This window comes from Cyprinodon variegatus, unplaced genomic scaffold (assembly GCF_000732505.1).
Source record: "Cyprinodon variegatus isolate N-32 unplaced genomic scaffold, C_variegatus-1.0 Scaffold342, whole genome shotgun sequence".
In the NCBI taxonomy this organism is placed as follows: Eukaryota; Metazoa; Chordata; class Actinopteri; order Cyprinodontiformes; family Cyprinodontidae; genus Cyprinodon; species Cyprinodon variegatus.
In genome coordinates, this window is record NW_015150795.1 from 11,593 (window position 1) to 36,630 (window position 25,038).

Sequence of the window (25,038 nt, forward strand, 5' to 3'; positions counted from 1 at the left end):
TCTCTCTCTCTCTCTCTCTCTCTCTCTCTCTCTCTCTCTCTCTCTCTCTCTCTCTCTCTCTCTCACTCAGTCATCAGACACCAAAACTACAGAAAAGAGCAGTCAAGATCTCCAGACAAAGGCTGTGCAGTCAAAAAACCTAAATAAACCAATTTATACACACACACAGTCCAGAGATGGAAAAAAAATTAGTTATGTTTTTATATATATATAATTTTTTTAACTACTTTTCAAGGCTGCACTTTAAAAAAAAAAGATGAAATTGTCCAGAAAGCTGTTCCTAACTACATTTCTTTTTGGTTTACACTTGTGTAAACTTTATGACAAATAAAATCTGTGTATGTCTAAGATCACTTCAAAGCAGGAAGAAGGAGAAGGGAAGTCCACCATTTCAGAATGATAAACTTCACTGGGCATTGGCAGAGAAACTGACAAGATGGATTAAAATTCAACAGGAGAACAGATAAAAATTGGAAAATACTGAGTCCAAACTATGTGGATGTGAAGATGTAACATTCAGCAGAATGGGTTGTTGACTGTTTCAGAAAGTCTTTAATTTCGGCAAAAGTTCCAAAAATCTTTCGAAGAATCTGCCAAGGCTCAGCCACCTGACGTCGGTGTGCAGCAGCAGATCAGGGAGGTCTGCACCTGCCTCCCGGAGCTGTGCACGGAATAAACGCCTCTGAAAAACTCCCGGCCCAAACAGAGCAAGCGATCTTCATCACAACGTCCATGACATGCTTCATATTTAAAATACTGACGCACAGCTGTTGTCGATGAATGATGCAGAAATAGTATAATAATATAAGTATAATAGTAATAGTATAATAATAATATAAACAGATTATTGTTGCTGTTGAAGCACGTAGTCACGATGACGGTGGATAAACTGCTGTTATCAGCAGTAGGCCATCTGAGGGCTCTGATGGATGAATGGCGGTGCTTTCTGAGTTCAACAGACAGTTTCTACGTCCTTTGATCCCATCTTCAGGTCAATCTGCCGTCTGTTCAACCTTTGACCCCTGACTGAGAGTTTATCATCGCAGTAAAGCTATATGACACAGCAGTTTTAGCTTTTAAACCACATCAATATGTTTCTTTAGGGTGCCATAAGTGTTGTTGGCTGTAAGTTGATGGTGAAGGCTCCCCTGGTTTAACCTATCGGCCAAAGTTTAACGTGCAAACATTTTTACAAAGATTATGAATGCCTAGACTTGAAACTTATGTATATATATTTTTTTATTACGAAAAACCTAAAATTGTTAGAGACTTTAAAGACAATAACTACAAGTGTAACTCTGTCCTGCCAGTAGATGGCGCTCTCACAGGCTCTCGTTCATACCTTGTACCGTTTACCATCCGGTTCCTGGAACTAATGTCTCTGAGCTGTTGATTCGCACAGAATGGATCAGTTTAAAAGTCTAGATTTTCCAAAAATTTAATTTTCATAAACAATAATCTGATTAAGCTATAATATCGATTAATAGCTCAGCCTTAGATCAAACTGATTCACAGTGCACAGAATGCATAAATGCATCCATTCTTTATATGATGTAATTTTGCTATTTATTTATTTATTTATTTTTAATTTTTTTTTACAGTGTCCTGTCTGGCAATGTGGCAATAAGAATAATTGTCTTGATGCCAAAAAGAGCCCAAACAGATTTTACTTTCACAAGTGTAGCAGTACGGCTATTGCCATAATGTTCCACTTGTTTCATGCATATAAATTGCTTTATTATAATTATGCAGGGAGTTTTACAGTTTATATGGACACTGCAATGTAAATAGAGAAAAACAGAAGAAGTAAAGGAAAAAAGAAAAAAAAATAGAAAAGATGATAGAAAGAAGATAATGACAAGTTTTGCTATTTAGAAATGCTCTAGAGATTAAAGGACATTCAGGACCATAATTACAGGATTTATTGCCAACCTGGAGTAATATCTGGTTGTAAATGCACAAGTGGGGTGACGGTACGGATAGTGCTTCCTGAGGAGAGCGGCTAATGCTAATAATTGCTTAGCATTAGCAAACATTTAACTTACCTATCCAGAAGAAAAGTAGTTGGAGGTGAAGATTCCTTTCATTTCAATGTAGGCATAGTAACCAGAAATGAATATTTATTTATTTTGGATACTTTTTTTCTTTTTTCATTAAAGGTGATATTTTGATTCTGCACAGTTATAAAAGTTATTTTCTTTTTTAATTGTTTTGATAGGAAATTCATAGCTACAATCTACAAATATAAAAGTCAAATTCTAAATTAGTTCCAGGAACCAAACGCTTATGTTTCTGTACCAGCCTTCTCAGCATATCAACAAATCATTTTTTTATATTTTTCCCAGTGCGGGAGCATTGTAACCAACATTTTATTTGTATTCGATAACAAATTATTTAAAAAATGATTTACACAAAATATTTTTTTTTCAATAAAATTTAAACTTTTTTCTGTGTCACAGTAGACCTTCCGTGTGAATTTTGAAAATTTATTGTTTTAATTAAATTTTCTGAACCACTTTTCGGTGGATCTATATGTTTATATTAATAATCGTGATGATAAAGTTGTAGCAATGACCCTTTCAAGATTCTTTAACTTTATTTTCTTTTTTTTTTTTTTTTAAAGAACTCACAAATAAAACGAACATTATCATTGAATATAAAAAGCAGCGGGTTTATTGTTTCTGCTTCCTGCATCTCGCTGTTTTAATTACCGGTAATAAATGCATTTGGTCAGGCTTTACTCATCGCTCTTTGTTCTGATTTAATGTCACGCTTTCTGTCCTCCTTCCAGAACATTCAGAAGATGCTCGGACTCGCTCCCTCCAGAGCTGCCACCAAACAGGCGGGGGGCTTCCTGGGACCTCCTCCCCAGGCGGCAAAGTTTTCCTAATCAGCCGGGGACGATGGCGCCCTCCACAGAGCATAGATGGAACCGTTTCAGCTGGAACTAATGTCTTACATGTTGCAGCTACCATGTTGTTTGGTTTGTTTGTTGTCATATTTAACTTAAAGGTGAGGAGGGATAAAAAGAGTTAGTTCCTTAAATTCTGTTCACACAGTTTAGCTCGTATGGATTTTAATGGTATTTTGGCACAATAAGGTCTGAAGCCCTTTCAGTATTATTGGATGTCATCATCTCTGTTTTGAGTAACTAACATATTAATAAAATTTTTATGATTATATCTCAGTACCATTTTATTGCATCTGCAGTCTTTATTTTTCCATCCCGTTTAGATGTGGATGAGAAGTTAGTTTTGTACCAAAAATGTTTGTTTTTCAGGACTTGCTCAGCTCTGGTCTCTTCAGGGATTCATTTGGAAAATACAGATGATGTGTTCGTTCATTTTGTTGTCGAATCATTGTGATCAGCATAGATTAACCCTGAACTGGCTGATCTATTGGGTCTATTTCTAATCAAGACATAATAAAAAAATTAAATCCTTAACCCTGTTTTTTTTATTAAGTTAAATCAAACCTACAGTGAACAAAAGAACAACTAGAACAAAGTCAACAGATTCCTTTTTTTATATTTTTATTTTTTCAGGCAGGTCCCAGAGGGTTATAACGCTGCTATAAACAATCTCTACTTTGGCCTCAGTGCTTACTTACTTACTTTTTAAGTTGAAAGTTCTTTTTTTTTTTGCTGTGTTGGTTTTCTGCATTCTTGCATCAGTTTGCATTTAGTCTATAATATTTCCATTACATTTTACTGCAGCAAAAGTAAAAAAAAAAATTAATTGGTGCTTCCTTTTCTGCACCAGGACATTAAACAGACCTCCACACATTCATTACTTAAACAAACATGATTTACTCTCCACTACGCCCAACAGCTGATATCATGTGTTTACCCTGATATTCTGAATTTATTGTTATATGACCAAAAATTTCCACTCTGGTCTCATCTCTACATCTAAGTGTTCTAAAATTAATGTTGACATTTTAACTCCGTTTTCCATGTGATCCACTGAAGCAGGGACTAATTAAACTTGTCTGCTATTACTGTGTACACCCTGAAGGCAGCAGCAAGTTAAAGCATGTTATTAAGATTAGAATACCAATACAATCAAAAGGTTGAAAACGGTTGGTTTACCGCTCTTCAAAAAAACCCAAAAACTTTTAGTTCTCTGACTTTGATTACAAAATGATTCCCATAATATTACCATAATCCAAAACATAAAAAACATGCTGTGTTAATAGGAATTTGAAAAAACTGCAGTCCTGAAATTAAACTAGACATTTTTAAAAAAAGGTTCCAGGTTTGATTCCTGGCCTGGGTTCTTTCTACATGGAGTTTGCATGTTCTCCCTGAGCGTTCGTGGGTTCTCTCCAGGCACTCCGGCTTCCTCCCACAGTCCAAAAACTTGACTGTTAGATTGGCTTCTCTAAATTCTCCTTAGGTGTGAGTTGTGTGTGTGAATGGTTGCCTCTGTGTTGCCCTGCGATGCACTGATGACACCTGAGTGAAGTTGCCCCCCCCCCCACCTTCTTCAAATCAGACAAAGTTAGTGTCAAACGTTTGTGCAGCAAAAAATTTTGTTAGTGCTGATTTGGATTTGAAGATATTAATGAAAATATAAAGGTCAAAATGTCAACCAGCCCCCCCACCTTTTTCAAATTAGACAAAATTGATGTCAAACGTTTGTGCTGGTTTGTGCAGCATAAATTTTCGTTTGTGCCGCTATTGTTTTAAAGATATAAAAAAAGATTTCTAGAGGTCATCAAAGATCAACCAGCCCCCCCACCCCACCCCCCACCTTATTTAAATCAGACGAAAGGTGTCAATTAACTCAGCTCCGTTTGTGCTGGTCTGGATTTGAAGATTAGAAGAAAGAAAGTGGGGGGGGGCTGGTTGACCTTTGATGACCTTGTAGAAACATCTTTTTATATCTTTAAAATGAAAGTGGCATAAACGACAATTTTTGCTGCACAAACGGAGCTGAGTTAATTGACACCCATTTGATGACCCTTTGATGACCTCTAGAAATCTTTCTTTATATCTTTAAAACAATAGCAACACAAACGAAAATTTTTGCGGCACAAACCAGCACAAACGTTTGACACAAATTTTGTCTGATTTGAAGAAGGTGGGGGGGCCAACTTCACTCGGGTACTGACGACCTGTTTAGGGTGGACCCCGCCTCTCACCTGTAGACAGCTAGAGATGGGCACCAGCACTCCTCGTGACCCTGCTTGGGGTAAGCGTGATGGAAAACGCATGGATGGATGTTCCATCTAAGCTTTTAATTTCTATTTCTCAGGTTGAGTTTTACAAATCGCATTATTTTCCAACTAAGTTTTGCAGATCAGGTTCTCTTCTTTTTCTGAGATGAGGAGCAAAGCCGCATCCGATTGGTCTGCTGGACGTTAGAAACTACATTTCATTGGTCAAGAGTAGCATTATTATTGGGTTTAAATGGAAGAGAATCTCATATGTAAAATGTAATTTCAGAAAAAATAAATTTGTAAAACTCAATCTAAAGAAAGAGAAACAACAATGAAAAAAAATGTATATATATATATATATATATATATATATATATATATATATATATATACACATAAAATAAGCAAAAAAAAAAATCTTTAAAAGGTTTTTTTATTCAATAAACTCAAAGCAAACATTTTTACTGATGTTTAACTGCTTTCTTTTTCACATTTTCGTTTACAAATGCGTTCTTTACTTCCAAGAATAATGGAACAAAATGTACTTTTTTGTTTTTTAGATAGTATATTGAGACAGGAGACCTAATAAAAGTTGGAGAGATCATAAACTTGATTGTAAACCAAGTTAATTGTTCTCTATGATAAGGAAAACCATTGCAGACTGATTCATCAGTTTTTAATCAGATTGCTCAATAAGATGGATGCAGGTCCGAGCATTTCCTCTGAGGGAGGGGGAATGGGCGTGGCCTGTGTAGGGGGCGTGGCCTAGCAGCTGAACTGAACTGTTGCTTCACTCTGGATCCATCTTGCAGCGCTTCTCCCTGCAGAACTCTAACGGTACGGTTTTCTTCTAAAAGTTTCTAGAAGTTGTTTGATAAGGAGCAGCGCGTGCTGTCTGAGCGGGTGCCATCCTCCATGGCACAGCTAGCTTAGCCCTCGCTGCTAGTGGTCACACTTCTTCTAATATCGCATTTTTCTGCAACTTTCAGGCACATTCTCCGTGAAAATGGCCCAATCTATCCTGGACACGGCGTCCGGAGCCTCCACCGGAACCCTGCAGGTCACAGAACCTCTGAACTTCTGGGCTGGAAAACGGGTGAAACCCAGAGAGGAGAAAAACGCCGAGCCCGTGTTCGAGCCAGCGACTGGTAGGTTACGAGATCCAGCTGGTTTTGGTAGTAATGGAGGTTAAAAGTGACAAGTAGCACAAAAAAACACAGAACAGAGCTCCTAATCCAGACTACCGAGGAGTTCATGTCAGTAAGGGGGTGTGGATGAGGCTGAAGTTGGCCTCACATTGAGAAATAATCTGAACTTCATAAATCTGATCAGATTATTTTAATGACAGTTTGACAGATCGACCCCTTTGCTCATATTTAGGAGTTTGAAGAATCCTTCAAACTTTCAGATGCTACATAAGTAAAGCCACTTATGGCAATGATGGAAAATATAAACGCTTATTTCAAGGTTCCGATATGCAAACACTCTTATGTAATAAAAAAAATAAATAAATTGATTTTATTGAAATCACAGTTGAGGAATTAAAATCAGCTCAAATAGTCAAAGAAGAGGAATGTGGCAAAGGAAGAGAAAGGTACATGGGATCTATAAAGCATATAGAGTGCATCCACACATGACAGTTTTTTTTTATCAAATAAATATAAAAAAAATATTTAAAAAAAGGACCAATCATGCTTTCTAAAGTTAGCCTTTTAATAATAATTGAACTTTAATTATCTCACAATGGAGAAATTTACCTCTGCATTTAACTAGTGATGGTGAGATGAAGCCTCATGAGGCTTTTGAACCGTTTGGCCAAATTGCTTCAATGATCCTCATAGTTCAAGAAGCCTCATGTCAACATGTCACCACCTACTGGTGGAGTGCAGAACTACAAAATAATCCGTTTTTTTTTTTTTTTTGCAATCGTTTTTCTTGATGTTTTTTCCCCCCCATATAAGTTCCTTTGAAATTGTTAATGATTGGTCTGTATAATAAAATCTTTTGTCAGTTTTTTCTGTGTAAAATGTCTTTGAAGAGAAAAACTGTTTGCTGTTTTGGTTTTCTGCATTCTTGCATCAGCTTGCATTTAGTCTATAATATTTCCATTACATTTACTGCAGCAAAAGTAAAAAATAATAATAATAATAAATCAGTGTTTTTCTGCCATTTTTGTGAAATAAGCTCAAGCAGGCAGTGAAAGTGCTTGTACAAATTTTGGATCGATGAACAAAATTGAAGGTGTTAGTCTTTTTATTCAAACATAATAGTTTTTCAAGAGTTTTTTGTTTTTAATCGGGTTGGAAGTTAGGTGTTAAACCAACCTAACTTTGGCAGTTTTTTTTACCCAATCTATATTTGCTCTAGGGCAAACCAAAACAAATTAGTTACATAAGCCAAAAAAAAAAAAAGTTTTATTGCAACTTTAAAAAGTCTGATGTAGGTCTCTAACCATCAACCTCAAAAGTGGAAATCCATCTCTTACAGCTGACACCATTAGGGAGATGAGGATAATTTTGAAAGCAATACTACTTAAAATCCATTACATTTGTAACCAGTAGCTCACTCTGATTGTGATCAGTACATTGTTTAATCTAACCAAACTTGCTTTAACCAACTAGACTGTTTTTCCATACAATCTATTCTTAGAATATATTCAGAAATATCCAACTGACTACAAACTCCCACATCCTGACTGAATACTGAGGTTGTTAAAATGCCTTCCAGAAGCGTTCACATGGTATGGCGGGGTGGCGAGTCTTCAGACGCCATCTATTTTGGCTCCTCCCCCAAATGAAGCAAGCCTCAATATGCTCGTGGAAAATCCCCCTCCAGTACTCGACGCACGCCTCGGCACATTTAACCCATCCCCTTGGGGAGCAGTGGGCTGCCATTGTGCGGCGCCCTGGGGAGCAGTGTGGAGTTAAGCGTCTTTGCTCAGGGACCCAGAGTGGCAGTCTGTGGGAGTGGGGCTCGACTCAGAACCTCAGGATTCCAAACCCTATGCCCTAACCACTAGGCCGCCATTCTCCTGTGAGCAACAGGTTTCAGGATTGAGGAGTCTGATAGTCGGGGCTGGTTAAAGCGTATGGAGTGAAGTTTGTTCCATTATTGTTTCAAGCACACATTTTGTAAAAGGGGGGAAAAAAATCTATCCAGAAATCAAACTTTGGAGAAAAAAAAATTTGACTAACGTTTTTTACTAAGAATTTTTTTGTTTTTAACAAATTTTATATTTTCAAAATTTATTTTAAAGAATCTGCATCCAGCAGACCTATAGAAATGTCTCCAGGTGAAGAGAACACGATCTGTAAAACGCAATTTGAAAGGAATGCAGTTTGTTATGCTCGATATAATAGAGAAAAGAAAAGTGAATATAAAAAGTGGAAACTTTTTTTGAAAACATAACATCTGAAAAAATGGAAAAAGTTACATTGAACAAAATGGAATATAAAAGTGTTTTTTTTTTTTTTTAAACAAGGATCTGAGAAAATAAAAATGTTCGTCTTAAAATCTATTCTTGATCAAGAAGTTTTTTTTTTAAAGCTTCATTTCTGAATTGTTATTCCAATTTCCATTTGAAAATCTTTTTCTTGTTAATTTTAATGGAACAGAATTTACTCTATAAACTTAAAGTGATCAAGAAACATAATTTTCTACTTTTATTACGTAAAACAGTAGAACTATTGCTTTTATCAACTCACAATCATATTTTAACAAACGTTTTTATTGTTTGATGAGTCGTCTGTCCTCCACCTCTGCTCCCTTCCTTCCTTTTACTGAACGCTGACTCAGACACAACAGATCACATACTAACTTCAGCACTGTAGGTAGTTGTAGCGTCATTATTTTGAATTGAATACTTGAACTGTTTGCTCTCTAGCCGTCTGTAACCTGTTCTCCCTGCAGGCCGGGTTCTGTGCCAGCTGCCGCCCTGTGGGGCCGAGGACGTGGAGGCCGCCATCCAGAGCGCCCACTCTGCCTACGTGGAGTGGAGCAAGAAGTCTGGCATGGAGCGGGCCCGGGTCATGCTGGAGGCCGCCCGCATCATCAGGGTGAGCCGCTCTACAGGCCGTCCACTTTTACTGTCCTGATTGTGCAACTCGAATTGGAGCCGAATGAAAGGGAGAGAGACGCTGGTTATTCATTAACAGCCCCCCCCCTCCTCCTAACAGTTTCCCAGCATTTGTTCTAAATCATTCCTTTGTGTCCTTTCGGCCCTTTTAATGAAGGAGTTTTTTATTTATTCTGGTTCAAACAGGAAAGGAGGGAGCAAATCGCAAAGCTGGAATCCATCACCAACGGGAAGTGCATCACTGAGGCTCTGGTTGACATCGACGTCGCCTGGCAGACCATGGAGTTTTACGCCGGCATGGCTGGGACCCTCACAGGTGGGTATGGGGTGTAAATCACATCCATCATGGCGATTCGATTCAGTATCGATTTCCTGACCCAACGATTCGATTTTTTTCGATACTCAAGAATACACCACAATACGATACGATTCGATTAATTGGTTAATTTTTTTTTATTTTTATTTTTTTACACCTTACAGGCTAGACAATGTTTCAAATGTGACATAAATCAATGAAAGTTGTAATAACTTTATGAATTTTTTTGAGAAACGACAGCAAATAACAGAAGTAGAAAAGTTGCATTAAAAAAAAATGCAAAAATACTGAACAATGTATAGAGTGCTCTGAAAAAGTGCAATCAGTGCAATGAGTGCAATGCAATACCTCGGCTCCAGACGTCCCGCCCCCTCCACAGACGCTCCGCTGCACCTCTCCAAAATTGTAGCTGACCGCAGACAGGAGGCCGGCTTGTTTTGTTTTTATGACTGAAACTGCGGAAAAAAAATTGTGAAGTTTGACCTGTTAGAAAAGCGAGGTGCGTGAGAACGCTGGGACCCTTTTTCATCTTGGATCTCCGCTCTTTTTGGCCCTCATGTCCCTCCGTCGTCGGACTAAACTCGCCCCCACTTCCTCGCCGCCTCGGCCGTATCTAGACCCACAGCGTGTAGCTCAGACCACGCTTCAATATTGAGCATAAATCATAAATGTCTGTGTCAAGCTCACTGCAACACACTGCTGTAAGAGTATAACCAGGAAGCGAGGTAGGAGGGCAAAATAGGTTTAGCGCCACCGCAGCACGGGAGGAGAACTACGCCCAGGAGCAAATGGATAAAAATAGACAGGAGGAAAAAAAAACAAGAATCGATTCTCTTGCGGACGTGTCGATGGATCGGATTGTCGGCTGTTGGATCGATGCATCGATACAAAACCATTATTATTTACACCCCTACAGGTGGGGGCAGCGCCGTCCCACCGCAACCATTCTCTCTTCTTTCAAGCTTTGTCTGAAGGTGTTTTTTTTTTCTGTCATCCATGTCTGCAGGTCAGCACATCCAGCTTCCTGGCGGGGCCTTCGCCTACAGCAGGAGGGAGCCGCTGGGCGTGTGCGTGGGGATCGGGGCCTTCAACTACCCGTTCCAGATCGCTGTGACCAAGTCGGCTCCGGCTCTGGCATGCGGTCGGTGAACAGCAGAGTGTTTCCGGCTCTCATTAGAGTCACAGATCCAGGGGTTTGATGGGGTTTTATTTTTTTTAGGTAACTCCATGGTGTTTAAGCCGTCTCCCATGACGCCAGTGACCGCCGTGGTGATGGCTGAGATCTACAAGGAGGCGGGGGTTCCTGACGGCCTCTTCTGCGTGGTCCAGGGGGGAGCGGAGACCGGCTCTCTGCTCTGCCAGCACCCGAAGGTGGCTAAGGTCTCCTTCACCGGCAGCGTCCCAACAGGCAAGAAGGTAGATCTATTTCGCCGCTCTAACATTCTGAGTTTAACCCGACGGGTCTGAATGATGGCGTCCCGCCTGCCACTCCTCTCAGGTCATGGAGATGTCCGCTAAGGGGGTGAAGCAGGTGACTCTGGAACTGGGAGGGAAGTCTCCCCTCATCGTCTTCAAAGACTGCGATCTGGAGAACGCCGTGAGGGGGGCGCTCATGGCCAACTTCCTGACGCAGGGACAGGTAAGAACTATCCGGTTTGGATCAGCGCTGTTCAGCTGGGTCGCTCTGAGCTCAGCGGGTCGGTTTGAAACCTGCAGGTCTGCTGCAACGGAACCAGGGTGTTTGTGCAGAAGGAGATCATGCCTCAGTTCCTGGACGAGGTGGTGAAGAGGACCAAGGCCATCTCCGTTGGCGACCCACTGCTGGACGGCACCCGGATGGGAGCCCTGATCAGCAAACCTCAGCTGGACAAAGCTCTGGGCTTCGTCTCTCAGGCCAAGAAGGAGGTTTGGTTCTGGCCGGATTCTAGGATTGGAGGACGTTCTCCGGTTCTGCTCTTAAATTCGTCTATTTATTGTTTTTTCAGGGAGCCAAAGTGCTTTGTGGAGGAGAACCTTTTGTCCCCACTGACCCCAAACTGAAGGCGGGTTATTTCATGTCCCCTTGCGTCCTCGGTATGTCTGAACCCTGTCCCTCTAGTGCCCCCTGCTGGTGTTATTCTAACCTCCCTTCCGTTCACAGAAAACTGCAGAGACGACATGACCTGCGTGAAGGAGGAGATCTTCGGTCCGGTTATGTCCGTCCTGCCGTTTGACACCGAGGACGAAGTGATCCAGAGAGCCAACAACACCACCTACGGCCTGGCCTCTGGCGTCTTCACCAGGTTAGCTTCGACCGGCGGCGCTTCCCATCAGCCGCTAGGATCTGCTTTGCTCCTGGGCCGGATCTGCAGGGGGCCGACTGGGGCCAAAACTGTAGATGGAAAGCTTGGGCAAAAAAATATCTGCAATCTACCATGGCAACACTTCACATTAGAATAGTACCTTTTTTTTCTTCATTTCCACTGAATAACAAAGTGTGGATAAAAACAGAACCAGTGGGATCAAACCTCGCTGGTGTGCAGTTGGGAGGGCGGGGCTTAATGTCTGACAGTAACCCAGAAATCCCACATCCTCCGTATCCGCCCCGCTGCGCTCCACACCTCCTGCACAAAGCAAAGCCTACAGCCTCCGCGGTTCCTCCCGTCTTGCTCCGCTCTGACTTCTTCTGAGCATGAGGAGAGCATGCGATATTTAACTCATAGGAGAAAAACATGCGGTAATGAAAGTACAGATATAATTCGCTGTGGTTTTCCATGTTACCTATATTGTAATCACGCGTTATATTTTGTTATAATGTTTGGAAAATATTGAATTTTAAGATGATGGAGAAAAAAAAACATTCTTTCTGAGCTGCCCCAGCGCCCCCTGGTGGCAGCCTCCACAGTTATCCTCAGCTTAGACACGCAGGGTGCCAAAGTGATCGATCTGGGTCCTTTTTTGAGCTGCTTTGCTTCCCGGCACAAAGATCGTCTCTGTAAAGTCATGGTTGAAATCCATCTTTGTTTTTTCTCAGTTATTTATTTTTTGTGGGTTATTTTTTATGTAGTTAGTATTTACCAAAAATTATCTTGACACCATCATTAATGTTAAAATTTTTTGTGGATTTTCGTTTGACTTTGTTAATGTCTAATAGATTTTCTACATGGTTCATTCATTCAGTAAAGAGATCCAGCAGTGCCGTCAGTCTAGTAGCCATTTCGCCTTGAAGGGAGGGAGTTGTATTGCTGTCTGTTGGCTTCCTTCCATCCTCCCCCACCAGCAGAACTGGCCTTTTGTTAATCTTTTACCACGTGAACCAACACATTCCCTCCATTTGCAGGGATATTTCTCGAGCTCACCGCGTGGCACAGCGGCTGGAGGCGGGGACTTGCTTCATCAACAACTACAACAACAGCCCTGTGGAAATGCCCTTCGGAGGATACAAGATGTCAGGTGGGTTGTTTGTTTGGACGTTCAGAATGACTTCTTCTGTAACGGTGAAGGATTAACCTGGACTCTTGGATCTTCTCAGGCTTCGGCAGGGAGAACGGCCAGGTCACCATCGAGTACTACTCCCAGCTGAAGACGGTGGTGGTGGAACTGGGAGACGTGGAGAATCACTTCTGAACTCTGAACCTTTGAACCGACGCTGAACTATTGCGCCACAGAGAGGCTTTAGAGAAACCTGCTTTCCTGTTTTACTAAATCACCAGTTCCTCCGCTAACAGAGACCTAAACTTTCTGACCACAGCATTTAGCAGCTTTGCTCAAGTTGGTGTGATGGCATAGGAGTCTAGATTTAAAGCAAGAAGCCTAACAAACGCAGCGTGAGCATTAGTAAGAAACACCTGCTGATTGTTGTGTTTAAATAAAACCACAGAAAGTCTTTATGAAAATAAAATCTTTCAGTGCCAGATGTCTCCTCATTATTCAACAATGTGTTTTATGAAACAGGGTTTCAGCAAATCATTAAAAAAATTAAGTCAATATTTTTTTTATTTGGGCCTTAATTGCCATTAAAATTCATTAAATGTGATAATTGTGGCATTTAAAATGCTTTACTTAAAAGATTATGTAAAAAAATTCATCAGATATATCAGAACTGGTTTCGTGTGTTTGGACAAAACTGCTTCCGCTTGATTGTAAAGTGGCTGGAAAATGAGGAATTTGGGACATGGCTGCAGCCTGTTGACGGTAAAGATGACAACAGATTTTGCTGTCTTTGAGTAGAAATAATGGATTTTTACCCGCCCCTTATGAACAAAAATGGGGCTGCACCTTGAGCAGTGGGTAGCGCATTGCAGAAGGTTCTGGGTTTGATATTTCTGCATGGAGTTTGCATGTTCTCCTGTGCATACATGGGTTTTCTTCAGGTCCTGTCCTTCTCCCACAGTCCTAAAAAACATGACTGTTAGTGTAATTGGCTTCTCTAAATTGTCCTTAGGTGTGGATGTGTCTTTGTATGTCTTTGTTGCCCTGCAACAGATTGGCGACCTGTCCAGGGTGGACCCCGCCTCTCGCCCATAAACTCCTGGAGATAGACGCCCGCTCCACCAGCTCTCCGACAAGGATTAAGGGGGAGAAAATTGATGGATGGCTTGGTTTGATCATTAAAGTCAGTTTTATATCATATGGTTGTTAGGACCTGATGTGCAGTTTTTAAAAAATATAGCATGAACTCCTCTTTAGATTGTTATTTTTTAGCAGAACAGTTATTTAATGTTTTAAAAATTAGGGGAATGTTGGCCAAGTGGTTAGAGTGGTGTGCTTGTGCTCTGAGACGCTTGAAAGTATAAGGTTCAGGCCCCACAACCTGCACTCTGGGTCCCTGAGCAAAGACCCTTAATCCCATAATGCTTCCTGGGCGCCACACAGCGGCAGCCCACTGCTCCCCAAGGGGATGGGTTAAATGCAGAGGTAGATTTCTCCAATGTGAGATCAGTAAAGTTAAATTTCTTTCTAATTTCTAAATAAAATTTAAAAAATACATTTTCTTGTGACCTGGCCGTTATTCCCCCATGCCCCATCTGTGCCGCTTCAGTGTAACATTTCCCCTCCTCATTGACACTGTTTAAGGGGCAGCAGCCCTGCAGTTTGCACAACCATCACACCAGCATCTGGCATATACTAGGCAAATAAATAAAGAAGCTAATTAAAAGACATATATACATTTATGTCTCACTGTATAATTTAATTTCTACCTACATTTATTTGTTTATTCTATTTTTGGGGGGCAATTAATTGTATGCTTATTTATTTATTGAGCATTTATTTATTTCTGTATTTATTTTTAAATATAGTAGAGCTGGTCCTTTCCTGGTACCGGCCTCTGGGTAGATATACTCCACACCGATAGGTGGCGGTAATGCTAACCTAACTTTATTGCCAACCGCCAATAAAATCGAGGAGAAGACGTTTGTTTTGCATCCAGCTGGACGATCATCTTACAGTTTAACAATGCAGGTAAACTTCACACCCCCCCATAAATTAAAAAATAAATAAATAAAGTGAAACATCTTTTTATTTAACATCTGTGACATTTTATTCTCCGTACGCTAGCATATATCTAAGCACCGTTAGCCTAGCCTGCTAACTGTTTGTATCAGTTGCCGGATGGGATTGAGTTCTGCTCTTTATTTTGGTAAAATGTTTTTTTCTCAGCAACGTGAGGAGAAGCAGCTGGAAGCCTCGGTGGACTCCCTCATCACTCTGGTGGCTCATGTTAAAAACGCTCTGCAGAATTTCATTTACAAGCTGGAGAACGAATACGAGCGTCTGACATGGTGAGTTTATCACCTGATAAAAGTAAACAGATCCCACTCTGTAGTGGGAATAAACACCAGGAGATGTTTATTCTGCGCTGACCCAACCTAACGTCAATAATACACACTAAAAACATTTATTTCTGACTTCAAACCTGCTTAATAGTCCAAAATAGTTTGTTTTTATAGCAATGTCTAAAGGGGAAACTACAACAACAGATGATTATGATCTTGTTTTACTTTGTCCTCCAGTTTTCCTACATTAATACAAACTAAATCTTATACTAAAACTTACATTATTAATGTTTGAATGGTACAAGTTTTCACTTTTAAGTCCAATTGAAATGTATGGCTGCAACTAATGATGTTTTAATGCTTTAATAATCGATTAGTAAATATATTATTTGATTAAGTGACTGATTAAGCAATTATTTTCTAGGAAAAAAAATACATTTGATGTGCACCTTATACAGGGTTCCTGCGTGTAATTAAATTATTATTTTTTAAATTAAGGCCTTAATTGGCATTAAAATTAATTAAATGTGATTATCAGGGCATTTATAATGCTTTACTTTTAAAAAGATGCATAAACGCTTCACTTTATTTCATTGTTAAATTCTGTTTAAACTACCAGATTGTAATTAAAAATGTCTCCGGATCTTTACTGGTTGATAATTTTCTTTATTCTGACCCAGACTTGTTCACAAGTCATTTTTTGCTAGTCCAAGTCAAGTCTCAAGTCTATTTGCGTGTTTGCTTGTTTCTCCTTGTGTTTTCATCTCCTTCACTGAGACGGTATAGCTTAAAGGTCACTATTATATCTATGGAATGATCACTATCTTGAACTGGTCAGTGACGTCAGTGCTACATGACTGTTTGACAGCCCCTGTGCCGGTTTTTTTTTTTTTTGACCTCTGCTGTGTGCGTGTAAGGCGAGCGGCGATCAGTCAAGTTAGTAAAACAAAAAAACGCTTAAAAAATATATATTGTTCACAAGTCAGAAATCGCATGTCTCATCGAGTCTGAAGTCCTTCAAATGCAAGTCTAAGTCGAGTCTGAAGTAATTAAATATGCGACTTAAGTGCGACTCGAGTACGAGTCACAAACTCGAGTCCCCACCTCTGTTCTGACCCCGCTGATTTTTAATTTGTCACCCCTGATCTACAGCATGATTCACTAAACATACTGGGTCTTAGCTCTTCGTCTTTGCTTTAGACTCGTTCACCTCAGGTGAACAAAAAGGCCTCAGCAGCTATCTTCAATTTAAAAGTATATGATGGTGATTTGTCCACAATGAAAAAGACGTGTCAATATTTTTTTTTTATTGTCGATAAAGTCGACTTAACGTTGAAGCGCTGGTTTATAGGATGGTTCATTCTCTGAGAACCCAGCAGAACCATTTCTGTGTTCCTGTCACTCAGGCCTTCTGTTCTGGACAACTTCGGGCTCCTGTCTGGTCAGCTGAACACCATCAATAAGATGCTGAAGAATGAGAAGACGCCGTCGTTTCGCAGCCAGGTTATCATCCCGCTGCTCCTGTCTCAGAAGCCAGACGACGATCTAACCGTGAGTTTTACTAGTTTGTTCTGTGTATTTCATAGGAATTCTGCTTTTTATTTATTTTATTATATATTTTTTTGCAGGTCCTCACAGAGCAGCGTGTCCCGGTGTTCAGCCATGAGATCGTTCCAGACTACTTGCGGACCAAACCTGATCCAGAGGTGGAGGAGCAGGAAAAGCAGCTGAGCGCAGAGGCGGCACGCATCGGTCCTGATGTGGCACAGGTCGGTTAGATGCTGTGTGAATATCTCCTGATTGGTTTTTATTCACATTAAAAACATTTAACATGTTTCCTCGTCGTTTTGTGAACAGAAACAGATTCAAGCGTTGAATAAAATGTGTTCCAATCTGCTGGAGAAGCTCAACAACCCACGTGACGACAGAGATGCTGAGACTGGCGGTGTGTTACATTTCTTCCTTCACTCCTAGGTTTAAATATCCTGACTAAAACCAGGTTCCCGTGGATCCTTGAAGCGGGGGCTGAGATCTGATATATGTAGCGATCCCAATCATCATTATTCTGGCGTGTGCGTATAATCGTCGATACTACAGCTCTCAAGGCGGGAATTACTCAAACAAAGATGGCGGCTACCGTAACATTCAGGAACTTATGGATACCAGGAACCTGGACGCTATCCAGGTCCGCCCACATTTCCATGAGAGCCTCGGTCTCGGCATCATCCCAGGTCGCACCACGCTGTTTTGATGCCGATTATTGTTGACAGGCTGAGAAGAACTTCATGTTGTGAACAGGATCTGTTAGCTACATGACAGAAAACCCGCAAAACGAGTCAGCTGACTGTAAATGGGAGATGACGCGGTGTGCTCTAGGTTATCAGAGAACCCAGCCACAGATGAACCGAGCTAAGCGCTACTGCTGAACTAGTACTATTTTAGCACGGTTTAGTTATGTCTGCTGCGCTCCAGTTCAGTTGCGTTCCATTTACACTCAGAGGTTTTCTCAGCTACCATTCCCGGACTGTTTTTGACGGTTTTAAAAGGCTAAATACTCCTGAAGACATGACATCAGTTCTCTGTTGAATGTTTGTTTCTTCACCACTAGGTGGCCCCAGTGAGGGTTTGGAGCTTATCTCACCAAACGATCTCAATGAGATTAATATGAATTAATCAACCTTCTTTCATTGATTTTTTTCCAACAACCATTTTACCAACAAGTTTTTAGTTCTTTCTTTTGAATGTAATTAAATAGGTTATTGTAGCACATTTATTAGAACCCTGTTTAAAAAAAAAAAAGTTCTAAAAGTTCTTTATTTTCTTCCTTCCCAGCATCACGACTGAACAAACCGTCCTTTAACCCCGGAGACACCAACGCTTTGGTTGCCGCCGTTGCTTTTGGAAAAGGGCTTTCCAAATGTAGGCCTCCTGGCCCCATGGCCCCTGGACACCCAGGACAGGGGCCCATGATGAGCGGGGGCCCAACCCTACAGCAGGTCACCATTGGAGGTGGTTCAGGCCAGCAAGCAGGTATGGGAGGACCTGTAGCTCCACAGCAGCAAGGACAGCCGGGTAAGAGGCCTGGTTTCTACAGGAGGAAACAAACAGGACTAAAGGGAGTTTGGAGCTGCAGCTTTTACCTCGTTATGTTTTTGGATATTATTGCAATAATGTCTGCAGGTTTCAAGGTTTACATACAGTTATTATCAGCCTTATAGTCGAATAAATTAACAAATAAGAAACTCCAAAGGTTTTTTGTTGACGATGAAAGAGGAACTCTGGAGGTTTTCACTAATCTAAGAACATTTAGGAGGAAAACTGCTCAGACAGCATGAGGGGACCTCTGCGGGTATACAGCTGAGTCTGGGAGCATATATGTTATCTAAAGGGAAGGAAAAAAACAGCCTTAAAGGACTAAAAATTATATCTAATATTTATTGACAGTTTATACAAGTTGTAAAGGATTCTGTTGTCTCTAGAGCCATCTAGTGGTCCAATTAGGTAAGTGCCACAGCGCCCATTAATTCCTGGTCTGATGCAAGATTAGAGCCTGATGCAAACAATAATGGCTGCAACTATTTTGCTAATTGATTAGTAAATTATTTGGCTAATTCAATTCAGTTTATTTCTATAGCGCCAATTCAAAACACATGTCATCTCAAGCACTTTACAGTTCACCAGATGATACAGTCAAATTGATTCAGAGTTTTCAACCTAAGGAAAGCCAGTTGATTGCATCGACGCAGAGATACAAAAAGCAACTGTAAAGGCGGCGCCATCCAGGAAACATACAGCCAGGCAGACGAGCTCTGAGCCAGCTCCCATGTTGGAGGATGAAGAGAGAACATCCAGTTAGTCACAGTCAGAGAAACAGGACTACACTGAAAAACAGGCAACATCTATAAACAAATGTGCTGATGGCAGCAGCACAGAGATAGAACTAACAGATTCTGCAGAGTGGGAGAATAGAGATAGAATGAACCAGAATGATGAAATAGGGGTCCCTATGTCCTCCAGCAGTCTAAGCCTATAGCAGCATAACTATAGAGATAGATCAGGATAACCTGAGCTATCTCTAACTAGAAGCTTTATCAAAAAGGAAAGTTTTAAGCCTAGCCTTAAAAGTAGACAGGGTGTCTGCCTCACGGACTAAAACTGGTAGTTGGTTCCACAGGAGAGGAGCCTGATAACTAAAAGATCTGCCTCCCATTCTACTTTTAGAAATTCTAGGAACCACTAGTAAACCTGCAGAATAAATTTTTTCCACTCCAGGAGCTCTGGAGAGATGGAGCATTTTTATGTCATGCTATTTTACAACTTTGTTATTATTACTGCTCTAAGTGGGTCGCTCTGTCAGCTAAAGGCACGTTTTAGAGTCTCTATACTCCAATTAACGGTTAATTAATTACTAAATTAGTTGACTATTTTGATAATTAATTAATCACAACGGTACCTTATCAGGGTGAGTTATTCTTCATGTATGCAATTGTTAAATCCTAATATATGACCTACCTGAGTAGATATATTTTTTTCCTACTCATAGTGTAATATTAAATCATAGAGGCTAAAGTTTTTCCCAAGCAGTTTTTTTTTTATTAGGAGGGTTCTTCTTAACAAATATTTGGAAATAAAATGGGATTATACCGAGATAATAATACATCCGATAGGCTGACAAGAAGAACACGTGTTTAATCTGAGGTGAAGATGAAGCAGGTAAAACGGCAGGCAGGTGTCGATCCATGACGCACAGTGAAGGATCAACCAGACTCTTCAGGAACGAGAAGCAGAGGAAACCATGTTCAGGGCTCATTTTCCAGGGATGCCACTGTGTGCCGACGCCTTTAGCCTACAGCTGTGCGATTTGTGCAATTTCTCATTTCGCAGCTTCCATTACAAAGCAAACAAAGCTGCTCTTAAAGCCTAATGGATGAGTTAAAACAAGGCTAACGGCTTAGCTTCCTCTGGAAGGACTAACTGCAGCCCAAGGTCAAGCAGACATGGAAGTGAAAGGAAGTGACATCACTTCAGACCTTTACATCGTCAAATTAAGAGAGCGATAAAAATTGTTCTTAATTAAACTTCAACATTAAAACTAAGCATAAATAAATGATTTGTCAACAGAAGGATTTGTAGCAGTAGATCAAACAAATAACTCAGCATGACGCCGATGATGAGTGTTTTTAAACTTATGAGCTGCTCTGCCTGATCAGATGATTTGAGATTTTTTTTTCTTCTGCTGCAGGAAAAATGCCGAGCAGCATCAAGACCAACATTAAATCTGCGTCTGGTTCAATGCATCCCTACAACCGATGAGCCGCCGGCTGCTCCTCCTCCTCAGGCTGCATGGAACGGATGGATGTTCAGGAAGCTGTTGCTCAGCTCCAGGCCGCCTCTGTGGATCACAGTTTGAGTTTTACCAGCGTGAGGTTGGTGGAGCTCATGTTTGCAGCCACTAGAGGGCACTGCGTCATCATTAAAGGGACTAAAACAACTTTATATGTTCAGACACTTCATCTGATTTTTTACTTTTTTTTTTTAATAAAAGAACTAAGAATTCAATGTTGTTTTTTCTTGATTATATAAAAAAAAAAAAAAAGAAATAAAACCTGAAGTAACCGAGGAAAAAATCTCCACTAAGATCCGCCCCGAGGTTTGAACCTGCTTCTGTTTGTGCTTTTTCACTTCTTTGTTCTTTTTTTTTTCTGCACCAAAGGTGAGAGTAATAAGGGCAGACGTCGCTCTGTGTGGCCTGATAATGTCAAAGTGTTTAAGGCGGGGCGGGGGGGATAGGGAGGCATTGCTGCTGACGTGTGAGGGGGTCCTCTCTCTGTCCACTCCAATCCCCGTCCCGCTGCACAGCACCGTGCCGCCGTGGCAGCGTGCAGGCCCGTGGCTGACCTACATACACCCTCTGAGCGCAAACCGGCCGCCGTCTCACGGCGTCAGACGCTCTGCTGAGACAGCTCAAAGCTGCACAAGGTCACACTCCTGTTCACAGATGAAGGATAAGTCACAAACAAAAACCCAACAGAGAACAGTGAACGCTCAGCTCCATGTCACAGCAGAGACCAGATGGAGATGGAAAAACCAGTTTCAGGCTCTTTAGAATAAACATTTACAACCACAGCAAATATCTTCGCTTAAAACCTGATGGGGGTTCCTGAAAAAAAGAAAAAAGTTTATCTTTTTGAATTCAGTTTGCTCTATTAATTAATTCTGTCATATAACGGACCTGAACATTCTACTGTTAGTTGTGGGGAAAAACTTTCATACCGGAGAGTTACATCTAAAATTAATCCTAATCCTGGTGGATTTTAATTTAAAATCATTAATAATGTCTCAGCAGGACCTTGACAAACAAATTCTAGCTTTAGTAGAATTGATCACAGCAGTTTATTTTTATTTTTACAGGTATGCCTAGAAAGTGGATCAGAGCTGCAGTTGATCCAGAAAGCCGCTGCCTGCATCCTCACTAGAACTAGGAAAGTAGAGAACATCAGCCAATCTCTAAAGTCCTTCCACTGGCTCCTTGTATCTCAGAGAATAGATTTTAAAATCCTTCTGCTGGTCTATTAGTCACTGAATAAACATAGCAGACTTGCTTTCAATTGATCAACAGCCAGACCTCTCAGATCTACTGGATTAAATCTACCCTGCAGAACCAGAACCTAACATGGAGAAGCAGCGTTTAGTTCTTACTGTCCATTAATCTGGAATAAACTCCTAGAAAACTGAGAGAGACAAAACCTTCAGTTGCTTTAAATCTAGATTAAAACGTATGTATTCAGAGTGGCTTTTGACTGAGGTATCTAAACATTATTAGTTATGTTTCCAGATTTGTTCCAATTTTTTAAATCAAGTTATCTTTAATTGTTTTTATCAATGGTTTTTATATCATCCTCTTATTTTAATGTGTCACTTTTATTCTCTTTATTTGTTTTTCCTCTATGAAACTGCAGTGTATGTACCCTAACCCAACCAGGCTGCTGGTTTCTGGTCTTTGTGTGAGAGTAACTAAAGTCTGTTAAATGTGGACATTAGAAACAGAGTGTTGGTGTTACCCAGAAAAAAGAAAGCATAACATGGTTTCAGCTTTAAGAACCTCTTTTCACCTTTTATGGTAGATTCATACCTAAAGATAGACAATTACTATTAATAACGCAGAAAAGAAATATATATAATGATAAGATGGTAAGATGCTGAAAGTAAAGAGGGAATTTTATTAAATCAGGTCATCCAGTTTGATTAAAGGTTCAATGTTGAAGGAAAAAACAGCTGATTGCATCTATTGTAGATCTGTTCCAGTTCTACAGTTTTAGATTAGAAGCAGCATAAAATATTGTAAACAATAGATTATACAGTAAAGGCAAAATATGACGGGTGTGTCTGCGCTGCAGTGTAATGAAAGTAGCGGAGTAGCTTTTGATTACTTCAATTTTAATTAGAAGGAGTCAAAAGCTGGATCCTTGAGGAACCTCACATTTGATTTTGTTTTCTTGGATTTATAAAAACAAAGGTCCAGAAATGGGTTCCTGTCAGGTGAGATCTGAATCCATTCACCTTTCATCCTGTACTAAACCCATCTTCAATCTAACATTTTCCAATCCTTTCAACATTAAGTTGAATCCAAGTGAAATACAAATCATTGCATGTTTAAATTCAACATTCTGGAGTTTATAAAATGCACAGAAAACTGGAATTCTTTCTATTGAAACGTCCCAATAGCATCTGAGTCAGATGCAACAGTGACACAAACGAGCTTAAATCAGCAGAGAGAGCAGGAGAGAAGGAAATAACGGCATGAAGACAGTAAAGGGCTAAAATGAACTAAATCTTGCCTCAAAAAACGATCTTTAACAGCAGTTTTGATCTAAGTTCGATCTTCATGGTTAGAAAACATCTCTGCTTTCTAAAAGCAACCCGTCATCGCTCTGGGAATGCTAAAGACCATGAGGGGTCAGCACTGGTCTGCTGTTGGAGAAACCAGCAAACAGCCAGTCTGCTCTGCTTCACTCAACACTTTCCTCTTAGGGTTTACAAACATCTCAAGAAGTAAAACAATATTTTAAACGAGGTTTCCAGAGTTTTGGGCCTGTTCACTCAGATTCCCAGCATGCATCCAAAGCTATGATATGAGGAATAATATTTAATACTGAGAGAAAACTGTAATTATTACGTTTACTATTAAAATAATCACACATTGAAACCTTTTCTAACATCCCTGACAGAACGATGTTAAAATAACGTGAAACTCATTGACCACATGCGAATCACACCTTAAAGCACATGTATATGAATGAATTTGGTACATTCAGCGTTAAAAGCACATGTGACAAAGATGGGTCTCAAATGGGAGTCATGGGAAAATTGGGAATGACATTTGAACTTTTTGGCACAAACTAAACTCGTGTTTGGAGGAAGAAGAACGCTTAGCTGCATCCCAAGAACATCATAGCTACAGTGAAGCACAGGGGTGGAAGCATCATGCTTTGGTGCTGAATGACAGATCTGTGTTAAGGGGAGAATGAAACGGACCAAAGATGGTGAGATTTTAATCCCAAATCTCGCTCCATCAGTGAGAACTTAGAAGATGGAGCGAGGCTGAGACATCAGGACAATGATACCAAACACACCGAGAAGTGGCTCCATAAAAGGATTTCAGCATCCTGGAGTGATATGCCCAGTATGCAGACCTTACACCCATAGAAAAACTAGTGGAGGGAGTTGAAAGTCTTCGTTGCCTAGCAACGGCTCAAAAACATTACTGTTATAGAGGAGATCTGATGGAGGAATGGACCAAAATAGCAGCTACAATGCGAGCAAACCAGATGAATATAGGAGATGTTCGACCTCTATCACTGCTAGCAAAGCTTCGAAGCATTGAATCAGATTTTTCTTATTGCCAAATACTTATTTTCCACCAAAAAGTGATATTTTTTATAGTTTTTTACACTATGGGATCATCACATCTGATTTAATGTTTAAACTGATTCAGAAAGTACTGGACAAATTGGTAGTATTTATAAGTATACAATGAATAAACTAAAACTAAAAAACATTTCACATTAATGAAAGAAAAAAATAACAAATTTGGGCAGAAAGATAACTTTTAAATCAGAAATATTAAACAGAAACGTATAAAACACATATTACCAGGAAGTTAACGCAGATGAAGTATGTCAGGAAAGGTTAAATGACTTTATCAAGCTACAATAATTTCTATTTGTTGTATTTTCACCTGATCTAGTCAAAGTTACTCAGTGACAGGGAGTTTTACTAAGAGAGAGAAGTGATACTCTCACAAGAATAAATGTAAAAGTAAAAGGTACAGTAAAAGGTGCTGAATGTAATTTTTTTCTAAAAGTTACGTCAAGTAAAGTCAAGTAAATTGAAGCTAACTGGTCACGACCCACCATGTCCTTGTTCTTGTCCATTTTATTGAGTTATGTCTGTCTGCATCCTGATTGTTTATCTTACTTTTTTGTAAAATTCAAAACACGTCATCTAAAGGTACTTCACAGTTCACCAGATCATCCAGTCAAATTTATTCAAAGTTTTCTGTCTAAGTAAAACCAGTTGATTGCATCGATTCATTGACTCTTCAGCAATCCCTCACAATAAGCATGCTTGTAGCGACAGTGGAGAGGAAAAACTCCCTTTTAACAGCAGAACCAGGCTCAGTTAGAGCGGCCATCTGCCGAAGCCGACTGGGGTTCAAGGAGACGGAA

At 40.2% G+C, this 25,038-nt stretch overlaps 3 protein-coding genes across 4 annotated transcripts in view; all 3 read left to right on the plus strand.

Annotated features, from left to right (window-relative positions):
- The window catches only part of tmco1 (transmembrane and coiled-coil domains 1), an 11,208-nt gene extending 7,768 nt beyond the window's left edge, over positions 1 to 3,440 (plus strand). Inside the window, exon 7 of the mRNA XM_015385509.1 lies at positions 2,792 to 3,440. Within this exon, the coding sequence (XP_015240995.1) occupies positions 2,792 to 2,890 (99 nt within the window). The 3' untranslated portion in view covers positions 2,891 to 3,440. The remainder of the gene's footprint in view (positions 1 to 2,791) is intronic.
- Positions 3,441 to 5,909: 2,469 nt separating this feature from the next.
- Positions 5,910 to 13,453, plus strand: aldh9a1 (aldehyde dehydrogenase 9 family member A1). The gene is made up of 12 exons (XM_015385508.1): positions 5,910 to 6,000; positions 6,153 to 6,311; positions 9,073 to 9,218; positions 9,425 to 9,554; positions 10,561 to 10,695; positions 10,774 to 10,970; positions 11,053 to 11,193; positions 11,271 to 11,459; positions 11,540 to 11,627; positions 11,695 to 11,836; positions 12,874 to 12,986; positions 13,066 to 13,453. The coding sequence occupies exons 2-12, from the start codon at positions 6,170 to 6,172 to the stop codon at positions 13,158 to 13,160; spliced, it is 1,518 nt and encodes a 505-aa protein (XP_015240994.1). The 5' UTR covers positions 5,910 to 6,000; positions 6,153 to 6,169; the 3' UTR covers positions 13,161 to 13,453.
- Positions 13,454 to 14,872: 1,419 nt separating this feature from the next.
- med8 (mediator complex subunit 8) lies at positions 14,873 to 20,845 on the plus strand. Of its 2 annotated transcripts, none has more exons than XM_015385519.1 (7): positions 14,873 to 14,996; positions 15,195 to 15,316; positions 16,717 to 16,861; positions 16,939 to 17,079; positions 17,168 to 17,255; positions 18,143 to 18,382; positions 20,553 to 20,845. In XM_015385519.1, the coding sequence occupies exons 1-7, from the start codon at positions 14,991 to 14,993 to the stop codon at positions 20,621 to 20,623; spliced, it is 813 nt and encodes a 270-aa protein (XP_015241005.1). In that variant the 5' UTR covers positions 14,873 to 14,990; the 3' UTR covers positions 20,624 to 20,845. The 2 variants fall into 2 exon arrangements, with proteins under 2 accessions (XP_015241005.1, XP_015241006.1); XM_015385520.1 differs by having other exon boundaries at positions 18,143 to 18,340.
- Positions 20,846 to 25,038: the final 4,193 nt, after the last annotated feature.

Excerpts from the sequence above, each read along its gene's own strand:
- aldh9a1 (XM_015385508.1), top strand. The coding sequence starts at position 6,170 with ATGGCCCAATCTATCCTGGACACGGCGTCCGGAGCCTCCACCGGAACC. Across the intron at positions 9,219-9,424 it reads AGGCCGCCCGCATCATCAGG|GAAAGGAGGGAGCAAATCGC; the intron begins GTGAGCCGCTCT and ends TGGTTCAAACAG. Across the intron at positions 10,971-11,052 it reads GCGTCCCAACAGGCAAGAAG|GTCATGGAGATGTCCGCTAA; the intron begins GTAGATCTATTT and ends CACTCCTCTCAG.
- med8 (XM_015385519.1), top strand. Across the intron at positions 15,317-16,716 it reads GAATACGAGCGTCTGACATG|GCCTTCTGTTCTGGACAACT; the intron begins GTGAGTTTATCA and ends CCTGTCACTCAG. Across the intron at positions 17,080-17,167 it reads TCGGTCCTGATGTGGCACAG|AAACAGATTCAAGCGTTGAA; the intron begins GTCGGTTAGATG and ends TTTTGTGAACAG.